Consider the following 27,428-nt stretch of genomic DNA (forward strand, 5'->3'; position numbering starts at 1 on the left):
CAGGAGGCTGAGATCTGAGGATTATGGTTCAAAGCCAGCCCTGGCAGGAAACTCCTTGAAACTCTTATCTCCAATAAACCATCAGAAAACCAGAAGTGGTGTTGTAGCTCAAGTGGTAGAGTGCTAGCCTTGAGCTGAGGGACAACACTTAGGCCCAGAGTTCAAGTCCCACGACCAACAAAAAGAAAAAAAGAAAATCAGCCTAAAAATGTCCAATTAAATATTTCTAAAACATGATATTATGTATAAAACAAATAATGATTTATCTTTCATATTTTATATTCTGATTAGCACATTTTTGTCTGAATATTTAAAGGGAACATGTCATTAAAGGGAAGAGAAAACCAAGGTTGAGGATTCTTCTTTCAGGAGAAAACTATTTATATCCTCTATTCAAATTAAATTCCTTCTTTCAGATTTTTCCTATGAGCTTTCTAGACTTCATAGTTTTTGAACTTACGCATATAGAAATTTCATGGCTTACAAATCACTATATATGACTAGCCAAAACATCGTATTAATGTTCTTAAAGTGAAAATAGGACTTAATGCAAAGGAGACCAAGCACCTTCCCCTGGTGAGACAGATTTCATTAAAATAACCAAAATGTATTATTAAGCCACTAGAAAATGCTTAGGACTTATTTACAACATATTTTAAAAAATGATACAGTAGGATATTTTGCAATGACATAGCACTGTCATTTTAAAGACATAATTTTGTTATTAAAATTCATAATATCTTTGTTTTTGCATATTACTTTATTAATATTTGTAGTTGTTGCTGTTGTTTTTCTTTGGAAAGCTACAAACTTGTTAGTGAATTTTATTTTATTGTAGAATCTCATCAATGTAAATCAGATTCTCTCTATTTACTGAGCCTTTGAGTGTCTTTAAGAATATAGTGATCAGTTCTGTTGTGCACATAGGAGCTAAGATTTCACACAATGGAATGGCGTGCCAACCACTGCAAATTTAGGCATAAAATTAAAGGATCAGGTTGCTCTGTCCACTACTTCTACCAATATCCTTCTAAGCCACAGCCCTCCCTCCCTTTCGCCTTCTTTAATTCATCAGCCCTATGTTGATTCACAGCCCAACTGCAGCATCACTCAGCACTGATAATATGGAAGGATTGAAATGTAGTGTGGAAGTAAAAACAAAGGCAAAACCTGAGTTACATGTGTGATCTCAGACTATTGAAAGCAAAAGTTTGTTAGTTAACAGATGATTTATCTGCTTTGACACCACCGGGACAATTCTCAGAACTAGAGAACAGGAAATAAACCAAAGGAAAGAAAGAAAAAAGAAATAGCTGCAAACCTTATACCAAAAATAAACCAGCAAACAAACCTCTTGCTTCCACTTCTTAGAGTTCATTTTAATATCCATCATTTCATATGGTCATAACCACATTGCTATGGAGCCATTGTGATTCTCTCCTAAGAGTACCCTAGACCTATTCTAGTTACTACAAATGAGGGATTTTGATTTCTGTAACCTTGGTCTTGTATATAAGTTTATCTGACTTGGGGAAGGAAAGGGGAATCACAGAAACATTGGGACAAATGGTGAACCAATGCAACAGTGACACTCACGAGACACTGTGTTGAAAAGGAACTTTACAACTTAGGATGGGGAGGAGAGCCGGGGAAATGGGAGAAAATGAGGGAAGGAATAACACTTTTAACAAGGAAATGTACTTATCACCTTACTACCTACATGTAACCCCTCTCTGCTTCATCTTTGCATTTTTTTAAGTACTACAGAATAGTAATATGCAAACACAACTGAGAATTTCATTTAGTTTGATTTGTCTTCTGTTCAAGACTTCTGCTTCTGGAGACATGTTTTAAATAAATGAAAGCCATAATCATTTCAATTCCAACATAAATTGCATAGAAAATATGTTTTTAATTAAACTAACCATTTGAAAGCTAATGTAATAAATTTTATATAATGAAAAGTGCTTAGAAATTTTAAGTTTATCAAATTTGAGTGCATAAATAAAAGTTTATTTGGACAGAAAAAATACCATGAATTTCAATCAGTATGCACACATATACACACTTGTCTTTTGTTTATCTTCAAATATAAAATAATATGTAGCTCACTATAGGGCATATAATTGTTTTGTGATTTCTTTCTTTCTTTCTTTCTTTCTTTCTTTCTTTCTTTCTTTCTTTCTTTCTTTCTTTCCTTCCTTCCTTCCTTCCTTCCTTCCTTCTTTCTTTCCTTCTTTCTTTCTTTGTTCCTTTCTCTTTCTTTCTCTCTTTCTTTCTTTTCTTTTTTTAGGGTACCCATACAGAGTCTTGAACATGGCCTGGACTCTGTTCCTGAACTTTTTCATTCAAGGCTGGCACTCTACCACTTTATCCACAGTTCCACCTCCAAGCTTTTGGGGGGTTACTTGGAGATAGGAGTCTTACAGACTTTTCTTCTTGGGCTGGCTTCAAAATACAGTCCTCAGATCTCACCCTCCTGAGTAGCTAAGATTATAATTGTGATCCACTGATACCCAGATCACATAATTTCTAAAATGACAGAAATTGAAAGTAGTTAAAAATAGCAAATTAGAAGGATCTGTTCTTTATGAATTATACTCTGCTCAGTTTTTCCTCATAATCTCATTTTCTTAGCCATATTATATAAGTTAAAATATATTTAATCACCCTATGAATATATTTATAACTCTAAATTATAGTTTTATATGCATACTATATAACTTGTTATTTAACAGAAATAATTATAACTGATGACAATGCTTTTTTGGATTGTGAAAAGCAAATTATTTATTGCAATATTATTTTATTGGCTATAATATTTTGCATGAAAATGAAAAAGGTGGAACAAAATATACTAAAAATGAGCATTATAGTCCTTTGTGCTCATTTGCTAACTATTGGCTAGATATTCCTAGCCAATTTCTAATTTTATTGCATTCAATACCATTTATTTGACAATGATTCTGAGTTTATTCATACATCTCTCCTTGTATTCCTAACAAATGCATGTATTGACTATGAAGCTTCCAGGCAAACATGTAGTAAACATTGGATAAAAGATTCCCTATAAGAGTCCCATAGACTTTCCTGCCCAATATGACTTTGAACTGTAATCCTCAGATATCAGCCTCCTGAGTAGCTAGAATTACAGGCATGAGCCACCAGCTCCTGTACTGAAACCTCTCTTTAGTATACCCTGTAGTGAGACATTGGCAAAACACATCCCCACCATTGCAGTGAAAACTTCATTCCCTCTCTGTACTAGTCCCATACTTCTCAACTGATTTCCAGCTTCAACTCTTGTTCTTGCTTGCTTCCCAGTTGATTCATAGTCAAGGTCAAAGTCAAGATGTTGCGCAAGATTTAGGTCGCACCAGTTCCTCAGCTCTCCCACTCCCCTCTGACCTCCCATACTCCTGTGCAATGTTTTCCCCACTTGTGCTCAATTCTTTCCTCTCTGCTTTCCCCTCTGCCCTGCTCTGGAGGAGTCACCCCAATTCTGCTGTCCTATTCTGGCTCATGCCAACTTTCATCCTGGGAACCTGTGGCTGCCTTCACCAGTCCCTTTCGCACTTATTCTTTTTAGTTATTTCTTTCCTCAGAAGCCACCTATTATCATTCTAGATAAGTGATAATATCCCTTAGTAGCACTCTTGAAAACTTTTAACTGGCTTTATCATTGTCTAATATATTAAGCATTTTCTTGCTAATTTGATGATTCGTCCTGTCCCAATCAAACCAAAGCTCTATGAAGCAGAAATATCATTTGCTTTGCTCAGTCATACATACCCACATAGATGTACACAGATGTATAGTATATATATATATATATATATATATATATATTAATGTATTCAACTTCACACCTACTACAGATATGACTATAGAGCAAGTCTGTGTAAAATGCAACCACAGGGTCGATAGTGATTTCTTTAGATACTTGCTTCAAAATATTCCCACAGTTATTCAAACTTGTTAAAAAAATAACAATAGGGATGAAACAACAGTGTGATAGAGTCTGAGTATGGGATGAATATTATACTCTTGATTCCTGAGCAATTCTTTAGAAGTGTCCTGAAGCAGGTCCAAAGATGACATCATCTATATTAATGAGTACTAATTGAATGCTTTGGCTCCTAAACTTCCCAATCATCTGACAAGATGTGTAGCTTTAATTGAATCCACTTTATGAGGGTTTTTGCAGCCAGATACTGTTTTCCACAATGATTAGCACATTTTATACCTCCCCAGGCAGGGCAGAAATACCACACAGGAGGGTTTTAAAGAGCAATATAATTTTAGACGACACTTGTTCCCTTTGCACTTGCTGTTCATCAGCCCCTCAGAAGTCTTTCCTGTCATTTATGGCTTTGACTAGGTAGTAATGGTGAGATTATTATACTTAAATAGCTAAAACATGGCACCTAAGAGGAAAGTGCAGTTATTTGCTTCATTTGATTTTGTACTGAGAAACTCGAGTGGAGACTTGATCCTTCTCCTCAGATATAAAAAGATGTTTTAACATACCTATGGCCAGATATGATCAATTACATCTGCTGAAAGAGAAAAAATAGCTCAAATTGCTGTGTGATTGACAGAACCTCATTGAAGGACAAACTCCACCTAACACGTGTTAAAGACTAATAATTCAAATTCCATTTTTTGCAAACTTTTTTTTCTTTTTTTGACCCTGAATTTTTCCCCCATGCTACTGGTGCTTGAATCAGAGCCTGAGCCCTTAGCTATTTTTTGTCTGTTTGTTTGCTTGCTTGTTTTTTCCATTCTGCCATTTGAGTCACAGCTTCATTTCTGAGGTTCTCTTGGTGGTTAATTGGAAACAAGAGTCTCGTGGACTTTTCTAACCAAGCTGGTTTTAAACAGTAATTCTCAGTTTTCAGCCGCCCAAGTAGCTAGGATTGTCAGCCACTGGTGTCCAGGTATCCTGGGCTGTGAACTCAGCCACTTCCGGGTATCCTGGGCTGTAAACTCAGCCACTCATACTATGAGCACTTTCTTCTTTATTTTTCAGGTAGGGTCTCATGGATTTTTTTATTTTTTATTTATTTTGCCCAGGCCAACCTGGAGCACAATCTTATAGCTTTTGCTCTCCGTGTAGTTGAGTGACAAACATATTACTAGCATGCCCAGCTTTTTGTAGATAGGGAGCTTAATAATTTGAAGACATTTAAATAATTTGAAGACATTTAAATGATTCAGATTGGTTTTTCAAGGCAGGATGATAAACAGCCACATATCTGACTGCCTTTGACCCTCGGAAGCCCATTTTCAGAGCAACAACTATTATTCCCTGAAGCTATTTCTTCAGCAAACCATATCCTCTCTTCCTTTTGGTGTTCCTAAAGCCCAACCATGAGGACTTTTTAGTATGATGTAATTACTCTCAAGGGTAGAATATTATCATTGAAATCTAAAAGATGAATCTTGCAGCCATTAATTAAAACCATTAATCTCATTATGCAATTTTGAAAGTCATTCCCTTAAAAAATATTATGGGACAATTAATCTTATTGTTTTGTGTGTTTTCTTTTCTAGTTCCAGTAATGCTAATTTATGGTGGCCAAGGTTTTATTTTTCCCCATAACATTGCCATAGAGAAATTTTTTTAGATATCTGTCAGAACAGTAATGAAAAAACTCAAGTATATTAAATAAGAAATCAAGAATGCCAATGAAATACAATGATAGAAGATTCATTTTGGTAGTTAAATTCTATTTATCATGTAATTATTTTCTAAAAATATAAGATGTCGTAAAAGAAATATTTTCTGTGTTAAGATACACAGCGTTTTCCCTTGTAGATGAGTTATCTATATATGTGGTGTCTCCTTCTTCTACTTTCTACAGAGTGGTAGATCTAAGACATAGTAAAACAGTGAAGGGACCTAAGATACAAGGTGTAAATAGATTTACTAAAGGAATGCTAAGAGTGTCGTAAAATATGGGACATATTAATAGGACCAGAAGTGACTTAGAGGCCCATATTCCTTGCTCCTGAGAGTCATGGAAAAATAATACTGAATGTGTTTGCTTCAATACATCAATTAATACATTTGCTACATAATCTTCTAAATTTCAGTGCCAAGAGATGTTGTTGGGAAGAATTCTGCCTTTTAAATTTCCTCTCTTCTCTAATCACAGCCATTTCAGAGAAACTCATTCCAATTTTATAACATGAATTTGAATCATGACAACTCAAAAAAAATCTGCTGTATAAATATGGTTTATACAAATACATTTACCTGCAAACTTTAAAAATCAATAAATGTTCACTGTGTCAACGTATTCAAGTTAGTTGACGTTTCATTAAAGTGACTATTTGTTTTATAATTAAATTGATTGGTTTAACTGACTTATTTATGGTAAACACATTCAAAATCCTGTCTTCTATTATTTGAAATAGGTAATAAACAACCATTGTCAGTAGTCATCCCACTGTGAGCAACACACCTGAACCTGATCCAGAGAGGCTATAACTTACAAACTGATCTATCTCTGCATCTCCTCTCTTCCTTTTTCCCTAGCTTGTGTGTGTGTGTGTGTGTGTGTGTGTGTGTGTGTGTGTGTGTGTGTGTGTGTGTGTGTGTGTGTGTGTTTGTTTGTTGAACTCAGAGAATGGGTGCTGTCCCTTAGCTTTTTCAAAACTCAGTGCTGGTGCTCTATATCACTTGAGCCATAGCTCCACTTCTGGTTTGTTGGTGGTTAATTGTATATAACAATCCCATAGACTTTCTCCTAAACTGGTTGAACTGTGCTCCTCAGATTTCAGTCTCCTGAGTTTCTAGGATTACTGGCATGAGCCACCAGCCCCTGGCTCCAACTCCCAACTTTTATAAGCATGCTTTTTGTTTGTTTATTTGTTTTGTTGCTTGTTTAATTTGCCAGTGGAAGAGTTTTAACTCAGGGCCTTTCACTTGTTCTCCTTGCTTTCTCATCTGATACTCTACTACTTGAGGCATGCCTACAGCCCAGATTTTTGCTGATTAATTTGGAAATAGATTCTAACAAACTTTTCTGCCCCATCTAAGTAAAGTTTTGCAGAATGTGGGTTGCCGTTGCTTTTTTTTACTTGTTTAAATGCTTAAATTGTGACATAAATTAGTTTTACAGTGTTTCTCCATCACACATTCAGTATTGACTAAACTTATACCATGGAGCACATGCTTTATAACATGGATAAAGACTTAGCTTCAGTACTGGAAAGGCTGGACTTAAAGCCAAGTCTACCACTTAGAACTGTGTTTGCTAAGCTTTTAAAGCCTCAAATTCCTTTTTTATCAACTCAAGGACTTCTGGTTATTCTAGGCAGTTTTATGTCAGAAAAATGAATAACAATACTGAATACTGTAAATGTTACTCAGTTCTTCAGTTGATGTGATATTTGAATTTTCAACTTACTTGTTATAAAATTTTCTTTTTTTACTATTAATTTTTTATTGTTATTATAGAAATGATGTTCAAAAGAGTTAAAGTTATATAAGTCAGGTAATGAGTACATTTCTTTTCGGACCATGTCTCCTCTTTCTTTGCTCTCTCCCAATTTTTTCCTCCCACCCCATCAATCTCTTTTCACTAAACATGTGAAGAAGAGTCCCAAACTTGGTGCTTCTTCTGCAGTGTCTCTCTTCCTATCTACCTACTTCTGTCTCTCAGATGGCCAATTCTGCCTGGTCATTTGTGAATGGCACTGTGGTTTTCCCATTAATGAATTCACCTTAGTTTCATGTGGGAACAGAAGCTCCTTCAGGTTTGTGACTGATTGTTCTTGTATTTGTCTTAAAGTCCTCGATGATACTATTGACTCTTTTTGAGATAAAACTTTCCCTGCTCTTCTTCTCTAAAAAAATGATTTATTATTCCTTCTCCTGTTTCCTTAGCAGTGTACCTCTGTAACCCTCTTGAAATTACTTGTTACTATTTTTCCTGTCTTCTCACTAAATGGAGATGGTACACAAAGCATATTCAGATGCACAAAGCAGTTCATGTTGTGAGTGCCTGAGAAATGACTTTAAAGTACAAATTGCAAATGACAATATTCAGAGGTATTGAAATTATATTTGTAGAGTTGATGGCATCATGTTTTGTCTGAGAGCTTCAATATCCTTGGATAGTATAACAGAAAATTCTATAAGGAGTTTAAAAAGAGTAATGAAGTTAAATTTTGATATGAGAATAAAAGCACCACATATGAAGATTCTACTGGAAGATGTGATTCATTAAAAAAAAAAGACAGCAACATTGTCTGGCTAGTAATGACACCGATCAACATTTTATATTTCAAGGGAATTTAAGGTCCATATAGCACAAAACTAGTGGCACACACCTGTAACCCTAGCTAATCAGAAGGCTGAGATCTGAAGATTTGAAGTTAGCCCAGGCAGGAAATTCTGTGACTCTAATCTCTAATTAAGAAGCAAAAGGCTGGAAGGAGAGGTTTGGCACAAGGGACAGAAATCTAAACTTGAGAAAAATAAAAAATAAAAACTCAGTGACAATGACAACATGAGGCCCTATTAAGTCTAAGTACCAGCACAAAATACAAAACAATTTTAAAAAGCCTCTGTAATATACCATAAAATTGACAGTTTCTGAAATTGCTGCAATAAATATTTATAGTTTTGTGCCAATACTTTACTATCTTTTGTGTATGTTTGTATGGGTCCTGAGGCTTGAACTCTAGAACTGAGTATTGTCTCTGACCTTTTTAGTTAAGGCTATTATCAAGACTAGCATTCCACTACTTGAGCCACAGTTGTGCTTCTGGATTGTGGTTGTGAATTGGGGATAAGAGTCTCACAGACTGCTATCCTCTGATCTCAGGCCTCTCAAGTAGCAAGGATTACAGGCTAGATCCACAGACATCTGACCCATATACTGAAATGTACAAATTAATACATCTGTTAAAATTTCTGCAATATATACAGAGCGAATATTTTAAAAAGTAGTAACATATCCAGGTTATCAATCGTTACCTGATCAAATAATCAGTGACCTGATCCCCACCCTAGTCTTGACTCTTAGTAGCTTTCCTCCTGTGAGTTTCTAGAATGTTCTAGTCTTTCACACTTGCTTCATTGTCTTTTGTTCATATCATTTTACTGAAGAATTCATTCTTGATTTCCATTTTAACATCAATCTCATTTTCCAGCCACTGATTAATATTTTCTTCCTAAAGCTCACTTTTTCTGATATAGTAATGTAATAACCACATGATTATTTTTATAATGATATGTATAATAATGTGTACTAGCATTTTTATTTGTGTGATTATTTAGATCCTCTGTCACTGACATTCTCCCTAGAAAGTAAAACCTCCAAATTATCAACAAGTAATTTTATGATCTATTTATATTTGGACCGTATTCACAAGATATGATGTCTGCATTTTTCTCCTTTTAAAAAAGTAGGAAAATTGCAATAAAAAAGTATATTTTTTGAACATCTACTGGAAGCAAGTACATGAGAATTTTTTCTTTTTTCATATATATTATTAATTGTAAGAAATACTGTACAGAAGGGTTACAGTTACATGAGTAAGGTAATGAACATATTTCCTATCAAGTATAGCTAACTCCTCCTTTGTTTTTCTCCTATAATCCCTTACCTCCCCACCTTCCCAACTCCCCCTCCCCTGAAGTTGTAAAGTTCATTTTCAACATAGTGTCTTGTACATATCATTGTTACAATGGGTCAACCCTTATCCTTGTTTCAGCATTTTGTTATTTCCCTTCCCCTCCCCAAATTAGAAAAATGTATATACAAGATGCAAAGCACCAGAATCAAATACAGTGAAAACAGGGGTTATACCATAGGGGAAGAACATATGAAAGAAACAAAAAAAAAATAGAATGGAAGAAAGACAGCCTCTTCAGTAAATGGTGCTGGCAAGATTGATTAAACACCTATAGAAAACTAAAGCTAGATCCCCATATATCATTCTGTACCAGAATCAACTCCAAATGGATCAAAGACTCGAAATAAAAGAAAAAACCCTGAAATTTACAGGAAGGAATAGGAGAAACTCTAGGGCTCCTTAGCACAGGCCAGAATTATCCTAATAGAGACCCAGAAACACAACAAATCAAAGAAATGTTAGACAAATTGGATTGCATGAAACTGCAGAGCTTCTGCATGGCAAAGGACATAGCTAGCAAGATCAATAGAAAACCCATGGATTGGGAGAAGATCTTTACTATCTATAGAATGGACAAGGGTCTCATATATAAAATATACTTAGAACTCAAAAAAATAAATCCCCCAATAAAAAATCCTCAAAGAAATAACTGCCCAATAAATAAGTGGGCTAATGACTTAAAGAGAGACTTCTCTGAAGAGGAAATAAGAATGGCCAGTAGACACATGAAGAAATACTCAACTTCTCAAGCCATAAAAGAAATGTAAGCCAAGACAACATTGAGATTCCACCTCACCCCAGGTAGAATGGCTATAATCAAGAAATCTGATAACAACAGATGCTGGAGGGCATGTGGCCAAAAGGGAACCCTACTGCATTGTTGGTGGGAGTGTAAACTTGTTCAACCAAGTTGAAAGCAGTATGGAGGTTCCTCACAAGACTCACACAGAGCTCCCTTAAGACCCAGCAATCCTTCTTTTGGGCATTTATCCAAAGGATCACAAACAAGGTTATACCAAAGCTACCAGCACATCTATGTTTATTGCAGCATTATTCACCATAGCTAAGATATGGAACCAACCTAGATGCTCCTTAGTAAATGAATGGATCAAGAAAATGTGGTATATATTAATACAATGGAATTCTATGCCATCAGAAAGAATAACATGGCCCCATGTTTTAGGAAATGGAAAGATTTTGAAAAAAATTAACATTAAGTGAAGTAAGCCAGACCCAAAGAAACATAGGTCCCATGGCTTCCCTTATTTGCAATAACTAGTATATGTCTAGCTATGTACATGTGACCATATAAGATGATGCTAACTGAAATGAACCCCAAGATAGGGACACAAGTGGTGTTATCCTTCTTGCTGTTGATTTTAATGTATTTATAATTTTTTTCTTTAGACATTGAATAAACAGTCCTTTAGTCACTGTAGCCCTAGACATCAGGCAGCCCTGCTTTGTCACTGATGCTCTGAGGCCCAAACTGTCCTCACACTTTCCTATTTTAGTTTCTTACCCACAGAATCCAGAACCTTTTTTGTTTTTAATCTTTATTGTATAGGTGATGAATAGGGTGGTTACAATTATTTAAGTAAGGTAATGAGTACATTTCTTTTTAAACACCCTTACCCCTACCCTCATTTTCTCCCACTTACCCTTTCCCACTTCCTTTTCCCCCATGTTGTAAAGTTCATTTCCAATACAGTGACTAGTGAGTATCAATGTTGCATTAGTTCATTCTGTACTACTAAAAGCAAGTGACTTTTTTGTTAGCTTCCTTCTAGAACTTACAAGACTCCAAGGAGGATAAAAGAAGCAATTATTTCAAATCACTGCCAAAGAAGACTTCTCTTTAACATTTCCAATGTTTAATGATGATATATTTCCATGCATGCGTACTTATGTCAAAGAAAATAAATAAAAACACTAATGACTAATTTCTTGATGATTTTAGCACTCTCATTCTCTCTCTCTCCCTCTCTCTCCCTCTCTCTCTCCCTCCCTCTCTCTCTCCCTCTCTCTCTCTCTCTCTCTCTCTCTCTCTATATATATATATATATATATATATACATAGGTGACATTAAGTTACCTTAATGAATTATTTGCTTGAATATTTTCCATATTTTAATATTTCTGAAATTGAAAAACACATTGGAATTAAAATACATTGGAATGGGCCAATATTGCAGTGAAAAACATGGTGGAATACCCAGAAATTAAGTGTCAAAGTATGTTTTTATTTTTGTTTTTTGTTTTTGTTTTATTACTTAAAGAAATACAATTGCATAAGCAAGAGAATTGTGATCTTTAAAGAAAAATGCCACATAATTGCAGGAGGCAAATTAGATGCATTTCATGGTTTCAGGATTCTTCAAGCAGCTAAGATATCGACTCAGCAAATCTCTTGCATGCTTAGAAAAAAAACTCTTTAAAAGTTGCCTACACGATCATAAGCATTATTTAATTTCCACAGCCTGACAGCTCTATGAGAAAAAGAGGAGATTGTATGTCATCTCTTTCAACAATCATAAACTAGGTTTCATGTATTTTATGCTTTAGAAGTTACATGGCTTTTAAGAATTGATGGCAGAGACCTTTTCTCTGTGTTACAAACCAGGCTTTTGATTATAGAATCTGCATCTTGCATTAGTTAATACTGATGTAAGGTCTGGCCTTGTCAGCATTATTTGATGTATGCCAGTATGTGTAACTCCAGGTTTTCATCAGGATAGTGATCTGCTGGACCGGAGGAAACACTGCTTCACTGTGCAATCTGAGTCTGGAGAGGACCTCTATTTCTCTGTGGAGTTAGAGTGCGACCTTGCCCAGTGGGAGAGAGCTTTCCAAACAGCTACCTTTCTAGAAGTGGAGCGGATACAGGTGAGGGTGTGGAACATAGACCCTTGGGGCTCAGAGTTGCATGATTCTTCCTCTAGAGTTCTAATAGAAACTCAACAGAGTTCTGAGAAGGTTGGCCTCTGTCTCAAGAACATTCAAATAAATGAATGACAAGGTATCTCTGAAAAAAATTTTAAAATTTCTACCATTTTATCCCTTTAAAGTATCTCTTACCAAATAGCACTTGGTGACATGTTGCTCTAATATGAAGATTATATAGAAATGCTCCATTTCTTGTTGTTTACAAGGTTGTATCCTGTTCTCCAATCATGATCATTCTACACCTGCTGTCTTCACATATTCTTCATTTGCTCACATTATTCCTTTAAAAAAGTGCTTCTTTCATCTGTGCACTTCATCAACCTTATGCAGAGGTTGAAACTTGTTCTAAAGCTTAAGCCTTTCTATCTGCCCCCTGATCACCACCTTCTTCCATAACAACCCATACTACCTCTTCCCTCTTTCCACCTCAGTAAATAATAAAGCCTTCTACTGTTTTTGTTATTTTAGGCCTGCCTCCACTCTGTCTTGTACTGCAGTGACATGTATACATTCTTTGCACTATCAGAAGTAAAAAACAAATATTTGATTTACTGTTTTTCTTTTAGCTTTTAGCTTTTCTATAGGTTTTTTTGTTTCTTACTTAAGCATTTTGTTATTTCCCTTCCCCTCTATAGGTTTTTTTATGCCTCTTTATTGCTATATCAGAAATTTGCGCTCACTTGCTAAATATTTAGGTAGTGTTGTTTTCAATATCTGATATATGAGTATATGTATATGAAGAATTATGATTATCCTTTACATTTTCAATATTTATGTCACTGTAGTTGGTACAAAAGTAAAATAGAGGGAAGGCGGGTAATACAGATTAGAAGCAGTTATACATGAGTATAAAGACAGCATAATGAACCTCCTAAACACTGAAAAACAAAGCATAATGAACCTCGCAAACACTGAAAAAACAAACAAACAAAAAAAGGGGGGAAAGTAGGGAAACATCAGATGAGATAAGCTTGCTCCAAGTACATAGAGTACATCAGTGGAATTCCATAATGAAACTCCTATGCATTATTAATTTTTGCTCATTTAAAATAAACTAATATTTTCAAAACGGAAAAAAAGAAGAAATATTTGCCCTTTTTAAAATAAGTATGAAGAAGAGTAATGAATTGACTCAGTATTGATGAATTCATAAGTAAATTTACTTTTACTTTGAAATTGGTTTTAGCTGGTAGGACTAGAATTAGATTTCATTAAGAAGACTTAAAAGAGGATAGAGAGTTTCTAGCCAGTTTCTTTATAAATTTTCATATTGTTTTGAATCTCTAATTCATTTCTTATTTATATAAATATCAGCATATTTATTTGTATGATCCAGGGAAATGTATTTCTGAAACATTTCATAATGGCATTTAAATAAACACTTTAAAACCTGAAAAACATAATATTGAAAGAAGGTAACAAGTTATATAAATAAAATGTTACATTTCCCCTAGCATAATACTAAGCTTAATGAGAAAAATTGAAGTCACTACAGCAAATAGCTTTCACCTTAAATACTCTTTTTTAAATGACAATACTTGAAAATAGCAAACAATTAAGCCTAATTAAGAGTAAATTGTTTACCCTTGAACATTCCTTAGTGTTGATAGTAGCTTTAATAAAGTACTAATGGTTAGATTTGAGCATGGAAAATGCCTGTGTATTAAGCAAATAAAATTATGCCCCAATGCAGTTTAGAGACCCATTAAATGTATTTTAATCTACTGTTTTGAAAGATTTAAAGCCAAATGGATAATTTGGCATGGTTATAATTTTCTATGCCAATTAGACTTTAAACACAAAAATAATTGCTTTCTGGTGAAGGCAACTTGATATATTTAGCAATGATTATAGTCACAATATGATTGATTTAACATATTTATATAACTCAAACTACAAAAACAAATAATACATATAGGATGTTATTAACATTGTGCTTAAGATATATCACTCCATCTTAATGTGAACTATCAGTACACTTTATCAGTTGAATATCCCATTATAGTTTAATTTTTAACTTCAAATAAAATCAATCTATGGATAGAGGATTGAATATTTTGAATATAAACCCCAAATCATTTTACATCTTTCATATCATTTGTTTTAATCTCCGTATTTACTGATGTTCTCAAAATATTCATACAAGTAACATTAAAATAATCTTACACCAATGAGAAAACTCATTGTTTGTTGTTATGTGGTGTTGGTAATGGAACTTGAGGCCCCAGACATCCTAGACAAGTGCTCCACCACTGAGCTGTCACTCAGGTTACGTTTGTTCATTGTTCTTTTCAGTAAGTGAAAAATGCATTTGTTGATAGTTTGTGCCATATGGAAAAACTTTGAGGCCTAAGGTTAGCATGACTCTTGTGTCTTGATTGCTGAACCTGTGTATTGTGATTTGCATGAATCAGCATTCTTTTTAAGTAATATCCATGAAATTCATAAGCTGAGGATTTCAGATCTTGCTCTTTAACAATAATTCTCTCTTTTTTTTAGTGGAAATGTATTCTTATAAAGCTAGATGATATTACAATTGTGCCTCCACTACAAAATTTTGGACCAATTAAATTATGAAAATAGTGAAGAGAGCTGGATCTGGAATATGGTATTGCACACACATAATCCTGGTTGCGAGAAGGCTGGAGCATGAAGATTGTTAGATGCCAGTCTTAGTGGGATGCTGTATAAAATGCAATAATATAAGTTAAACTAAATAAATTAAAATGCAATGGATAGAATAATATATAAACACAAATACACATGTACATGAGAACACACACACACACACACACACACACACCTACCTATATAATTCCAGTCACTCGGGAGACAAAGAAACAAGGATTGCAGTTTGAAGTCAACTCTGGCAAAAATTCTAGGAAGACTGTATTAAAATCAATCCAACCATGGTGGCACATGTCTGTAATCTTACCTACTCAGATAGCAAAGATAGAAGGATTACATTTTATGGCTAGCTTAGGCAAAAGCATAAAATGGTATTTGTGAAAAAACAAAACAGCAAAAGTAAAAGGACTAAGGCATAACTCAATGATAGACGCTTTTCTTGCAAACTCAAGGCACAAATGTAATCCCCCAGGATCACCAAAATACTCAAATTAAAAAAAAAAATCCAAGCATTTTTGTTTGTTTTGCTTTTTTCTGTTTTTGTTTTGTTTTGTTTTTGTCAGTCATGAGGCTTGAACACTTGGCCTGGGACTTGTTCCTGAGCTTTTTCACTCAAAGTAGTCTTCTACCACGTTGAACCACAGCACCACTTCCTTTTTCAGTGGTTAATTAGATATAAGAGTCTCATGCACATTCCTGCCTTGGTTGGCTTCTAACAATGATCCTTAGATCTCAGCCTCCTGAGTAGCTAGGATTACAGGCATAAGTCACCAACGCTTGGCTATAAACATGTTTTTTATTTGTCAAAGAGGTACAGTTTTTGCACAATATAATAACATAGCAAAGTGCAGAGCATGATTGGAAACCTCTCCCTGAATACCCCTGGAGAAGTCAAAGGAATATTCTCAGCTTCTGAATTGTTAAAATGGAGATGTTGATAAAATAATTACATATGCTGTGTGAGTACTGTTTATATTTAAGTATTGTATATGAAAATAGGAGATGTCACCTAGGCCAAGATACTGATATTATACCAATAATAGGAAACTAACGATGTTCTCTCATCTGTCCAGTGTAAGACTTATGCATGCGTGCTGGAGAGTCACCTCATGGGCCTCACCATTGACTTCAGCACAGGATTTATCTGCTTTGATGCAGCAACAAAGGTAATGGCTCAGGTCAGCATGGAGAATTATGTCTCTGACGTTCTCACTCATGAACCAGTAGAAACCTTCTATTTAGCATTTTAATGGGTCATGATGTGCCAAGTTTTAATTTTTCATTTTTGTTCATAAAAGATAAATTATTTTTTAATCTGTTTATAGAAAAAATGTTTGATGTTTTAATACATGTGGCAAAAGCAAACATTATACTGAACTAAATTTATGTCAATTTCCATTTGTAAATACAAATATAGATATAGTCTTACAGAGCTATAGATAGATACGATTTTTTCATCTCTTTTCTGAAACATTTGTACTAATGAGAAAAATTTCCTCCCCCCCTACAATTTCATAGAGGATCCCTTTATGAGTTTTCTGTATCATTCTCGAAGATCAAACTAAGAAAATCATGTCTTTACTAATAACTAGTAGTGATAGAGAATGGTAGAATTTTGAGGTTAGGAGATTTTTCCCAGAAAGTTTATGATGAACATGTGACTAAGTAAGGCTTTTGTCAATTTCATAAATTTCCATTCCACAAAATATGCCTCTCTGAGAAGTATGCACAATGAATGATAAGGTCATTTCTTCAGCTTGTCATATCTTTCATTTTATTTTTTATTAAAAAAAAGCAGCCTTGGTAACAATGGACTGATAAAGCTAAATTCAACTGGAAATGGTCTCTCAAGATGAGTAGCCCCAAACTGCCAATGCTAATCCTCTCCCTGCAGTGTGTGATGGTCTCCCAAGGTGTCTCCTTCCTTCCCCTATTCCCCACACTCAGTGCTAATCCCCTCCCTGCAGTGTATGACTCAGTCACTGGGCTGCAGAAAAAGACGTTTTCTTCCTCCTCAGATTCATTTCACTTTCCCCTTTATCTAAGTGTGGTATGAATGAAAATGTTCCTTCTTAAAGATCAATAGGTAATCTTTGGTTAGGAAACACATATTTAATTTCAAAATTAAGGCAGGTGCAGGATTTTTCAAAATCAAGTGCCAATAAAACAATACAGTGACATAAATGTCTGAGGGCCATGGAGAATAGGAGACAGAGGGGAATACTTTGATGTTCAGATTCATAGGCTTCTCACAGTGGAGTCCAGCTCTTCTTAGGTAGAAAGAACAGCCCATGGTGTTCTATAAATGTCTATTGTTTCATAGACAGCAATTGAGATTGTCATGTGCAAAATTTTATATTATCTAAGGATGGCCAAAGTTGCCTTTTGTTTGACATTGTGAAATTAATTTGCACAATGATGCAAGTCAGGTTAGCCATCCAGTATGTGGCCTTTGCAGGATACTCAAATATACAGTAGCTCTTAAATATACACAACAGTGTATATCTGACTAAATATATATACAAATATACACAACAGTGGCTCTTTTGATGATTCTTAATGAGACTGATATCAAATCAGGATAAACCCATGGGTATGAAATTAGTCTCATAAGTTAATTTAATGATTAATCAAGTTGGGTATTAAATTAATTTACTAACTTTAGAAATATATTGAACTGATTAGAAAGATAGTAAATTATAATTTTAAAAGAAAACATTGTCCACAGAATTGTTATCAGTCTTTCCCATCACTGTGAACAAATCTTACATTAGTAAACAAGTTGAAATCAGTTATCTGAACATGATTTTAACTATCTAAATCTCTTCTGAGTTTATTTGTGAGGCAAGTATAACCCACTTCAGCATGTTGTTTGCTCTTTGTATAACAAAGAAAACCATAGTTCTCATACCCTCTCAACATAGATATCTATTTATGTCCTGAGTATGCTGGAAATGAGTGCTTAGAAAGGAGAATCAAAGTCAATTGTTACCATTCCTCTAGTGAAACAATGAGAATATCTCCAGTAGAAGCCAGACAGTCCGACATCTCAAGGCCTCCCTGATCTTTTTGATCCCATCATTGAAAGGAAGCATCAATGGTCAAGGTAGTCTAACTTCTTGACAGCAGGAAAAGAATCTAGAAAATTTCTAATGAAAATGACCATTGTATTAATTGTCCAGAGAGTGAGAAATAGGAGGGAAAGTAAAAGTTATTCATGACAGAATATGTAAAGAGCCTGGCAAAACACTAAGCCAAGCCTACTTACAAGAAACTTGTCCTATTATGTGGAATGGGCATTGAAATTATTTTAAAATACAAACAAGATAATAGTTACATGTAAATTTAAACAGGCTGTTTTCCTTTATTAACATTAAAAAAAATCTCCAATCTACGTGCCATTGTCTCAAACTTGTAATATTAGCTGCTCATGAGACAGATCTAAGGATTGCACTTTACTGTCAGCCCAGGTAGGAAAAACTGAGAATGTTAAAATAAATAAATAAATTTTATTGTAAAAGTGATATACAGAGAGTTTACAGTTAGCTAAGTAAGGTAATGAGGACAATTCTTTTTGAACAGTGTCACCTTCTCCCTTGTTTCTTCCCACTTTCCCTCTCACCTCTACACCCACCTATAAGTTATATAGTTAATATCCAACATAATGTCTAGTGACTACCACCATTGAATTGGTTCACCTTTGTCCCACCATTTCTGTGATTCTCCTTCCCTTCCCCAAATCAGATAAATTTATACATAAGACAAAGTGCAAACTGGGCACAGGTGGCTCACACCTTTAATCCTAGCTACTCAGGAAGCTAAGATCTGAGGATCACGGTTCAAAGCCAGCCTGGGCAGGAAAGTCCATGAGACTTGTATCTCCAATAAACCACTAGAAAACTGGTAGTAGCACTGTGGCTCAAGCTATAAAGTACTTGCCTTGAGCTGAAGAGTTGAGAGATAGTGCCCAAGCCCAGAGTTCAAGCCCCACAACCAACAACAACAACAAAAAAAAGACAAAGTGCACAGAAGAAATAAAACAAACAAACAGTGACACTAAGGAATAAACCAAAGTAGAAACAATAAAAGGAAAAAGAATACAGTATAATAAAAAAAACCCTCTTGTATTCATTTATTGGAGTTCTTTGCAATAAGCATAATTTTTTCTTTTTGGTTGGTCGTGGGGCTTGAACTCTGGGCCTGGGCGCTGTCCCTCAGCTCTTCAGCTCAAGGCGAGCGCTCTACCACTTGAGCTACAGTGCCACTTCGGGTTTCCTGGTGGTTTATTGGAGATAGGAGTCTCATGGTCTCTCTTGCCCGGGCTGGCTTTGAACCGTGATCCTCAGATCTCAGCCTCCTGAGTAGCTAGGATTACAGGCGTGAGCCACCAGTGCCCGGCTTTGCAATAAGCATAATTTTATATGGTCATGTGCACATAGCTACTGAGACATTGTGATCCTCCTTTGTTCTCAGTGTGTGAATGCTTAGAATGCTGTTGAATGAATCATGTCCATGTAATTACTTTTTTTTTTTTTTTTACTATCGATTGGATTAACTTGTAGACTTATAGCTATATTCTAGTTATCACAAATGAGGAGAACCATGTAGCCTATGTTTCTTTGGGTCTGGCTTACTGGGTTCATTTCATATCTTTGCTGTGGTAAATAATTCTACATTGTTGTGCTGTTGGCTTTAGAATGGGAGGATTTGTGATCATTTGGGTAAATGCCCAAGAGTGGGATTGCTGGTTCATAGGAAAGCTCTATGTTTAGTCTTTTGAGAACCTCCATACGACTTTCCAGAGTGGTTGAACAAGTTTACATTCCCACAAACAGTATAGCAGCATTCCCTCTTGGCCATATACCCTCCAGCATCTATTAGTTTTCTTGATAATGGCCATTCCAATTGGGGTGAGGTGGAATCTCAAGGATGTACCAATCAAAATCCCAACAGCATTGTTCAATGATATAGAAGAAGCAATCCAAAATATTCATAGTGAATACTAGAAGACCCCAGATGGTAAAAAATAATCCTTAGCAGGAAAAACAGTGCAAGAGGAATATTAAGATCAAACTTCAAACTCTATTACAAAGCTATAGTAATAAAAACAGCTTGGTACTGTCACAAGAACAGGCCTGGGGACCAATAGAATAGAATCAAAGACCCACAAATGAGCCCACAGACCTATAGCCACTTAATCTTTGATAAGGGAGCCCAAAACACAGGATGGAAAAAAGACAGCCTTTTCAACAAATGGTTCTGGGAGAATTGGCTACACATGTGTAGAAAATTGAAGTTAGATTCTTACATATCACCCTGAATCAAAACTGATTCTAAATGGTTCAAAGACCTCAATATAAGACCAGTTACCCAGAAAATATTACAGGAAGGGATAAGGGAAACACTAGGGTTCGTTGGCACAGTTTGAAACTTCCTAGGATCCAGAAACACAACAAATAAACGAAAAGCTGGATAAATGGGACCCCATTAAACTGAAGAGTCAAAGGACATAAATGGCAAGATTAAAGAAAGCCCAGAGAATGAGAGAGATTTACTAGCTATACAACAGACAAGGGCCTCATATCAAAATATACCTAGAGCCCCCAAAATTAAACCCCCAAAAGCAAATCCTCAAAGAAACAACAACCACATTGATAGGTTGGCTGAAGACTTAAAAAGAGACTTCTCCAAAGAACTCTTCAAATAATGGCTAATACATACTTGCGGAAATATTCAACATCTCTGGCCATAAAAGAAATGCAAATCAAGACTATGAGACTCTTATTTCCAGTTAATGGCAGCTGGAAGTAGAACTGTGACTCAAGTGGTAGAACGCTAGACTTGAGCATAAAAGCTCAGAAATCATGCTGAGGCCCTGAGTTCAAGCACCAGTTCTGGCGCACACGCACATACGCACACATGCACACACACACACACACACACACACACACACACACACACACACACACACACACACACACACGTCTCCAGCTATTTTACAATTTTGATTTTAATTTCAAAGACTTCTAGACTTCAGAATCCATGTCTAGCAGAATTTTTTAATGATTAGATTGGAAAGGGTGACTTCAGTAGCTCTGTTCATTACCTTTACCTGAGCATGTTTTGTCCTGAGCTCCATCTTGGCCAGATCCTCTAACTAAACCCCCGGTTTTATGATACAAAGTCACAAATTGAGCTCTGTATAAAGCAGATAGTGGCTTAATAGTATATTAAAGGTGGAAGGGGGTTGCTTCATTATGCTATTTTCAAAAGCAATCATATTTTTCATTTCTTAACTGAATTAAAAAGATAATAATAAATATAAATAATAATGAAAAAGTAAACTAAAAGATTATTTTGGGATCCTATAGCTGGAGGAATTCCAGGTTGCTTTCTCCTCTCACCATCTGGGAAAATTACTTCTTTTGGTTTGCAGAGAGAAAAAGGCATATTAGACAGCATTTTATTCCATATTGAGATGGCTCAGAGCATTGCCCAGTAACTGGTTCCAGGACTAATACAAAGCAAAGGCTGCGACAGGAGTTGTTATAGTGTGGCGTTTAGAGGACCATGGAAAGGAAGAAAAGTTTTCATAATGTTCAATGCTAATGCACTTTTTTTTTTCGTTCATGGTTGATTGAGTCCACAGATCAGCTATACTCTGCTTCAGTTTAGACTGGCAATGTATGGAGAGGTTTCATTTTTTTTCCATTTCCTTCAGGGTGGCTCAGTGATTTCTTTTAGTTCATCTAGGTCTTAGTAATAATCAATTATTAAAACACAGTATTTTCAATCATGGAGAAAATATTTCTACAAAAACTGGGCCAAAATATATTTTTGGAGTACCTACATAATCCATGTAGCTAAACATATACACCTGTTTCCATTACATTTTTTACAAACTTATTTGCACTCATTGTTTACATGTTAGTCTTCCATGTTCAAGTAAAGCGTCACAGAAGTTGCCTTTAAAAAAGAAAGGGGTGAAATTATACAGATCAAAATTTTTGGATAGGAAAGGACAGAATTTGAAGGCCTACAAGATGAGAAATCATGTCTGTGATGACTAAGACCCTGACTGTGAAAGGTATTACAGTAAGGGTCTTGGATTGACTTTAAGAATAGAAGATTACCCAGAAGAATTTGAGACAGGAAAGAAATGATCAGTAGTATTTGAGAGCAGAAAACTAAGGAATAATGTGTGACTAGGATCAGTGAACCAGATGAAACACAGATTATATATCACCAGGATCTCTCCTCAAGTGTACATTATCCTCTCTGAGATTCCTGAGAAACTGTGTATGGAGGAAAAAGTCAAAGGAGCATCAGAGTGAAAAATAGTCCCAGTGTACCCACACAGCTCCAAGATGCTCCAGATGACTGAAAGGGAAGGCACAAAGAAGGATGGAATTGCACAAAGAAATGGCACCACAGGACAAAGCTCCAGTGTGTTTGATTATATTGAATTTACACTGTGGAGGGTCAGTCACTCCAACTGAGGCAGATATTGCATTGATGTCAAAGGATAACTTTGAAGTAATGGACATTTGTGTTTCCTAATGATTTTAAATATATTTAAACAATAGTATTTTACTTAAAGGTGGAGAGGGGAAAGAACATTTTTTAATTTGTATCAAAAGGGTTCCAAGTTCTAATGGTTACAATAAAAGTGAGGGCATCCAGGACCAGCATATCTGAACAGCCAGATCCAGGGCTTCTCCATCATTTGTTACCCCACTAAATGGTAAGAACTTGCTCCAGATTTCACATACTCCATGATGATAACTGGAGTTTAGGAGTTGTTCATCTGTAATGAGCCATTGTAAAGCTATGACGGTTGTAAATCTTTAGTCTTGAATTTGGGCAAGAGAGAAAGTGAATATTACACCTATTACTACTGTTTCTCTAATAGAATCCCTGGGACCAGTGGCTGACCCAAATTGTTACATTCTGGTCGGTTTTACTTTTTACACTTTAATAGTTGAAACTGAATGCTGCTGGTTTAGAATACTTAAAACAGCTTCATGCTAGAGGACATCTAAGAGTCAGTGCTAATATACAACATGTTAATTTTTTGTCAGGAGCATCTCAGGTATATAAAAACAATAAATAAAGTTGCAACACAAGTTTCTTATACATTTGATCTACCATATAAAGTTAATATAGTAATTTTGTATTTTCATTATATTTCAATCATTAATCATTATTGATTGTAAATTACAATTGTTGTCTGTGGAAGTTTGTAAAAACTGTGCCAAAGTTGATGACATTATTTTAAGAATGTATGTTCTATGTAGTAAGAAACAATAGAACCTTAACTAAAAACCTTCCTTCTAGTCATCCAGATTTTCTCTATAAAATTAGAAGACATAATTCACCTTCAAAATAATTGTATTTCAGAATTAAATTCACTGTTAACACATAGTATGTAAAATTCATGAATACCTTAATCTATACAAGCCTTTCAACTCTTTCAGTCAACATTGATTTTTAGAGTATTTCAAGGGTAAAATTTGAAAGGAAGTTAAGAGGGCCTATATTTACACTTTTCCACTTCCAAGAGTCTTTGTTATGGCCTGGATATTTTAAAGAGTTACAAGATGCTGTTTCTCTCAAAAGCATATGACCTTTTTGTTTCTCTCTCTCTCTCTCTCTCTCTCTCTCTCTCTCTCTCTCTCTCTCTCTCTCTCTCTCTCTCTCTCTCTCTCTCTCTCTCTCTCTCTCTCTCTCTCCTCTATGTTTTCATTTCATTTTATATGCTATGGAAATATAATACAAATTGAATACATTAAACTTCTCAAACTAGAATTAAACTTTATTGCTTATGTTACCTATTCTGCAATCTTTCAATTATATCACATTGAAGGTAAATATTAAAATTCAAATTGTAAATTACATCAATCTCTCTTGCTACAGTTACCTAGCTAAATACTTCTTAGTGTCCTGGCCTCTGCTTGTAATTTAATGGTATCTCCTGCTTTGTGTCCAGCATTTGGTGGTTTGGTCATCCTTTGTTCTGTGACCAGATTCTATGTAATGTTCATCCTGGAATCTTCATTCAGAAGCACTTCTTTCAATAATCTGACTTCTGTTTGAGTGACAGGAATGAGAGACATATCTCTGCATAAAACAAGGGATTGCAATGAAATCTGACAGGGATATTAACGCTAATCTCTTTGTCCAGACTTGCTGTTCAAGCATATAGAATTAAATAGTAAGAAAGGAATATGTGAATGAGCAAAATATCACCTAAGGATATGAGCACAAGAGAGATTAAGCTTTCATCAAATTTGTTTATTTTATTTTTTATTGCCATTCACATGCATACAAATTGAATGTAGTGTGTGTGTGTGTGTGTGTGTGTGTGTGTGTGTGTGTGTGTGTGTGTGTGTGAATTTATGCATGGCAATCATGAAGAGAGAAAGCTCTAGTTTGGTGAAAATTAAGTATATTTGACAACCTAAAGTATCCCTGGATATCTGTGAGGGATGGTCTCCCCACTGACACCCAAATATGCAAATATGCAAATACCCCAGCCTCTTTAAAAAACAATAGCTGTAGTATCTACATGTGTTTACATGTGTTTTCCATATCATTTTGTGCTCTGTAAGTCATGTCTAGATGGCTGGAATAATTGATACAATGCAAATGCAATGTAAGTACTTATGCTTTATTGTCTGAGGAAAAATGATATGGAGAAATGTCCCAGTTTTAAAAAATATATTGTACTTGTATTTGGTCAAATCTACAAATGAGGAATCCATGAATACAAAGGGCTGGCTGTACTTAATTTTGTTTTGCTTAAAATTTTCACAAGAAGCCAGATGCTGGTAACTCATTCCTGAAATCCTAGCTACTTAGGAGATTGAGATCTGAAGATCATGTTTCAAAGTCAACCTGGACAGAAAAGTCCATGAGACTTTTATCTCCAATAAACTACTCAGAAAAAGCTGGAAGTGGGCTGTGACTGAAATGATAGAGTTTGCCCTGAGCACAGAGTCTCAGGGACAGTGCCCTGGCCCTGAGTTCAAGCCTCAAAAAATAGTCACAAGAGTGGAGACAAAGTGAGAAATTTAATGATGATAAATATATATACCTGTGCTTTTTCTAAAAAGGTCTTCTAATAGTTTTCTACCAAATGTGTTCCTCTAGCTCTACCACACACACACACACACACACACACAAACACACACACACACAGAGGAAATCACAAACAGAAACAGTCACCTTTTAAAAGATGAGTATTTAGCTGGGTCTGTGGCTCATGCTTGTAATCCTAGCTACTCAGGAGGCTGAGCTCTGAGGATGGCGGTTCAAAGCCAACCCCAGCAGGAAAATCTCCAATAAACCACCAGAAACCCGGAAGTGGTTCTGTGACTCAAGTGGTAAAGCACTAACCTTAAGCTGAAGATGAGGGACAGTGCCCAGGCTGAATTCAAGCTCCAAAATAAAATAAATAAAAGCTTAGTATTTAAACAGATTAATTTAGTAGGGAGCAAAAAGAAAGGCAAGAGATAATACATGTACTTGTGCTTCCTTTTGAAGTACCACCATGGTGCAAGATGGAAAGAGGATTGTGTGAAATCTTACTGTTTTATTTGGAAGCCCATAAAAACAAGGAAATGTGGCTCACTCTATAATTCCAGCTGCAGGGGAAGCAGAGACTGGAACATGGTGGTTTGACATAGTCTGTATAAAACATAAAATCCCTTCGCAATCAATAAATCTGTCTGTATCTGCCAACCCAGCTAGGCGGAGGCATAATGTAAGAGGAGCATGGTCTGAGATCAATGCTAGGAAAAAATTATGGATCATGTGTGAAAAATAAAAAGCACAAAGGACTGGCGTCATGGTTCAAGTGGTAAAGTGTCTAAATGGCAAACATGCACCCTAAATTCAAACTCAAATACTACCATAATGTTTGAAAAGAAGAAAAGAGATAAGGTATTATTACCACAACCTTAATTTGTGTATAACTTATGAATGGACTGTATTTCTTAGTCATCTGCTACTGAAGAATATTTGATGTTATATAAAAGTGAACTTATTAATAACAAATTTAAAACAAATATGTTTCAGCTATTTTTGCATCTCTATTGGCAGAGACTAATAGTAATGGTGAGCTTTGAAAATCTGTCTTTAAGTTAGACCTTTTTCCTAATGATTGAAGAACTTGAAATAACTGAACTTTAGAAAACACTGAGTTAATTCTAACAGTGGATCTTATTCAAATGATTAGTTGATGGGAATGTTTTTTCTTTTCACTTAAGGATGAAAGAAGCTTAAAACTGCAGCAGTATTATGAAAGTGATGATTCAGGACACCGTGTTTGAATGACTCCATAAATTACTCTCCTGAGCTTAGTGTCTAGGTTTAAATGGAATTCTGATTCTCTGTTGTAGTAAGAAAGAACTCATGCATTTGCAATAAAAAGTTCATTTACAGGCATGCTTAACAAATGGCTCCCTGATGTTTGGTTAGGGAAATAGTTACAGAATAATGAAGAGTCTGGTTTGGAAAATAATTGAGCCATGGGAAAGACAGATTTGTATTTTATTCCTACTTATTAGTTGTAAAATATGTGTATGATGGTTACTTAATTATACCAATAACTTTATTACATGCCTCTTGCAAAAATTAGAGCTAATATTTGTAAAGGTCTAGAAGGATGTCATCTTCTTTCTAATAAATAACAAAGATGATGCTCCATTGAATGGGAAAAGTGGACTGAGAGTGCTTCACAAGCACCAAGTGAAATATTTTTAGATTACTCATGATTGGTGCCTATGTTTGCTCCCTAAATGTTTCAATGTGAAGAATAAAGCATGAGCCTTATTATGTGCCTCTTGTCTTGACTTGAAACATTCTACTTGACAACATTATATCTTTATTCACATGTTGGTTGAACATTATTTGTAATCACACTGTATAAGGATTGCTAACTTGACTAAGAATAGTGATCACTAGCCAGGCACCAATGGCTCACACTTAGAATCCTAGATACTCACAAGGCTGAGTTTAGGACCACAGTTCTAAACCAGCTGGGGCTGAAAAGTCTATGAGACTGTGATCTCCAATTAATTTCCAAAAATCCAATAGTAGAGCTGTACTTCAAGTGGTAGAGTGTTAGCCTTGAACAAAAGCAGCTCAGGGACAGTACCTCATTGACATCAGGATTCTAGCTTGTCTTGTGTTGTAGA

The 27,428-nt window shown here is 35.3% G+C and overlaps 1 protein-coding gene across 6 annotated transcripts in view; it reads left to right on the forward strand.

The window, feature by feature from the left end:
- Sntg1 (syntrophin gamma 1) overlaps window positions 1–27,428 on the forward strand; it is an 807,695-nt gene that overhangs the window by 742,416 nt on the left and 37,851 nt on the right. For all 6 annotated transcript variants that reach the window (XM_069990696.1, XM_069990699.1, XM_069990700.1 and 3 more), the window contains 2 exons: window positions 12,388–12,540; window positions 16,302–16,394. In XM_069990696.1, coding sequence (XP_069846797.1) covers window positions 12,388–12,540; window positions 16,302–16,394 — 246 coding nt within the window. The remainder of the gene's footprint in view (window positions 1–12,387; window positions 12,541–16,301; window positions 16,395–27,428) is intronic.

This window comes from Dipodomys merriami, unplaced genomic scaffold (genome assembly GCF_024711535.1).
Source record: "Dipodomys merriami isolate MVZ:Mamm:240054 unplaced genomic scaffold, mDipMer1.0.p SCAF_4, whole genome shotgun sequence".
NCBI classification, from domain to species: domain Eukaryota; kingdom Metazoa; phylum Chordata; class Mammalia; order Rodentia; family Heteromyidae; genus Dipodomys; species Dipodomys merriami.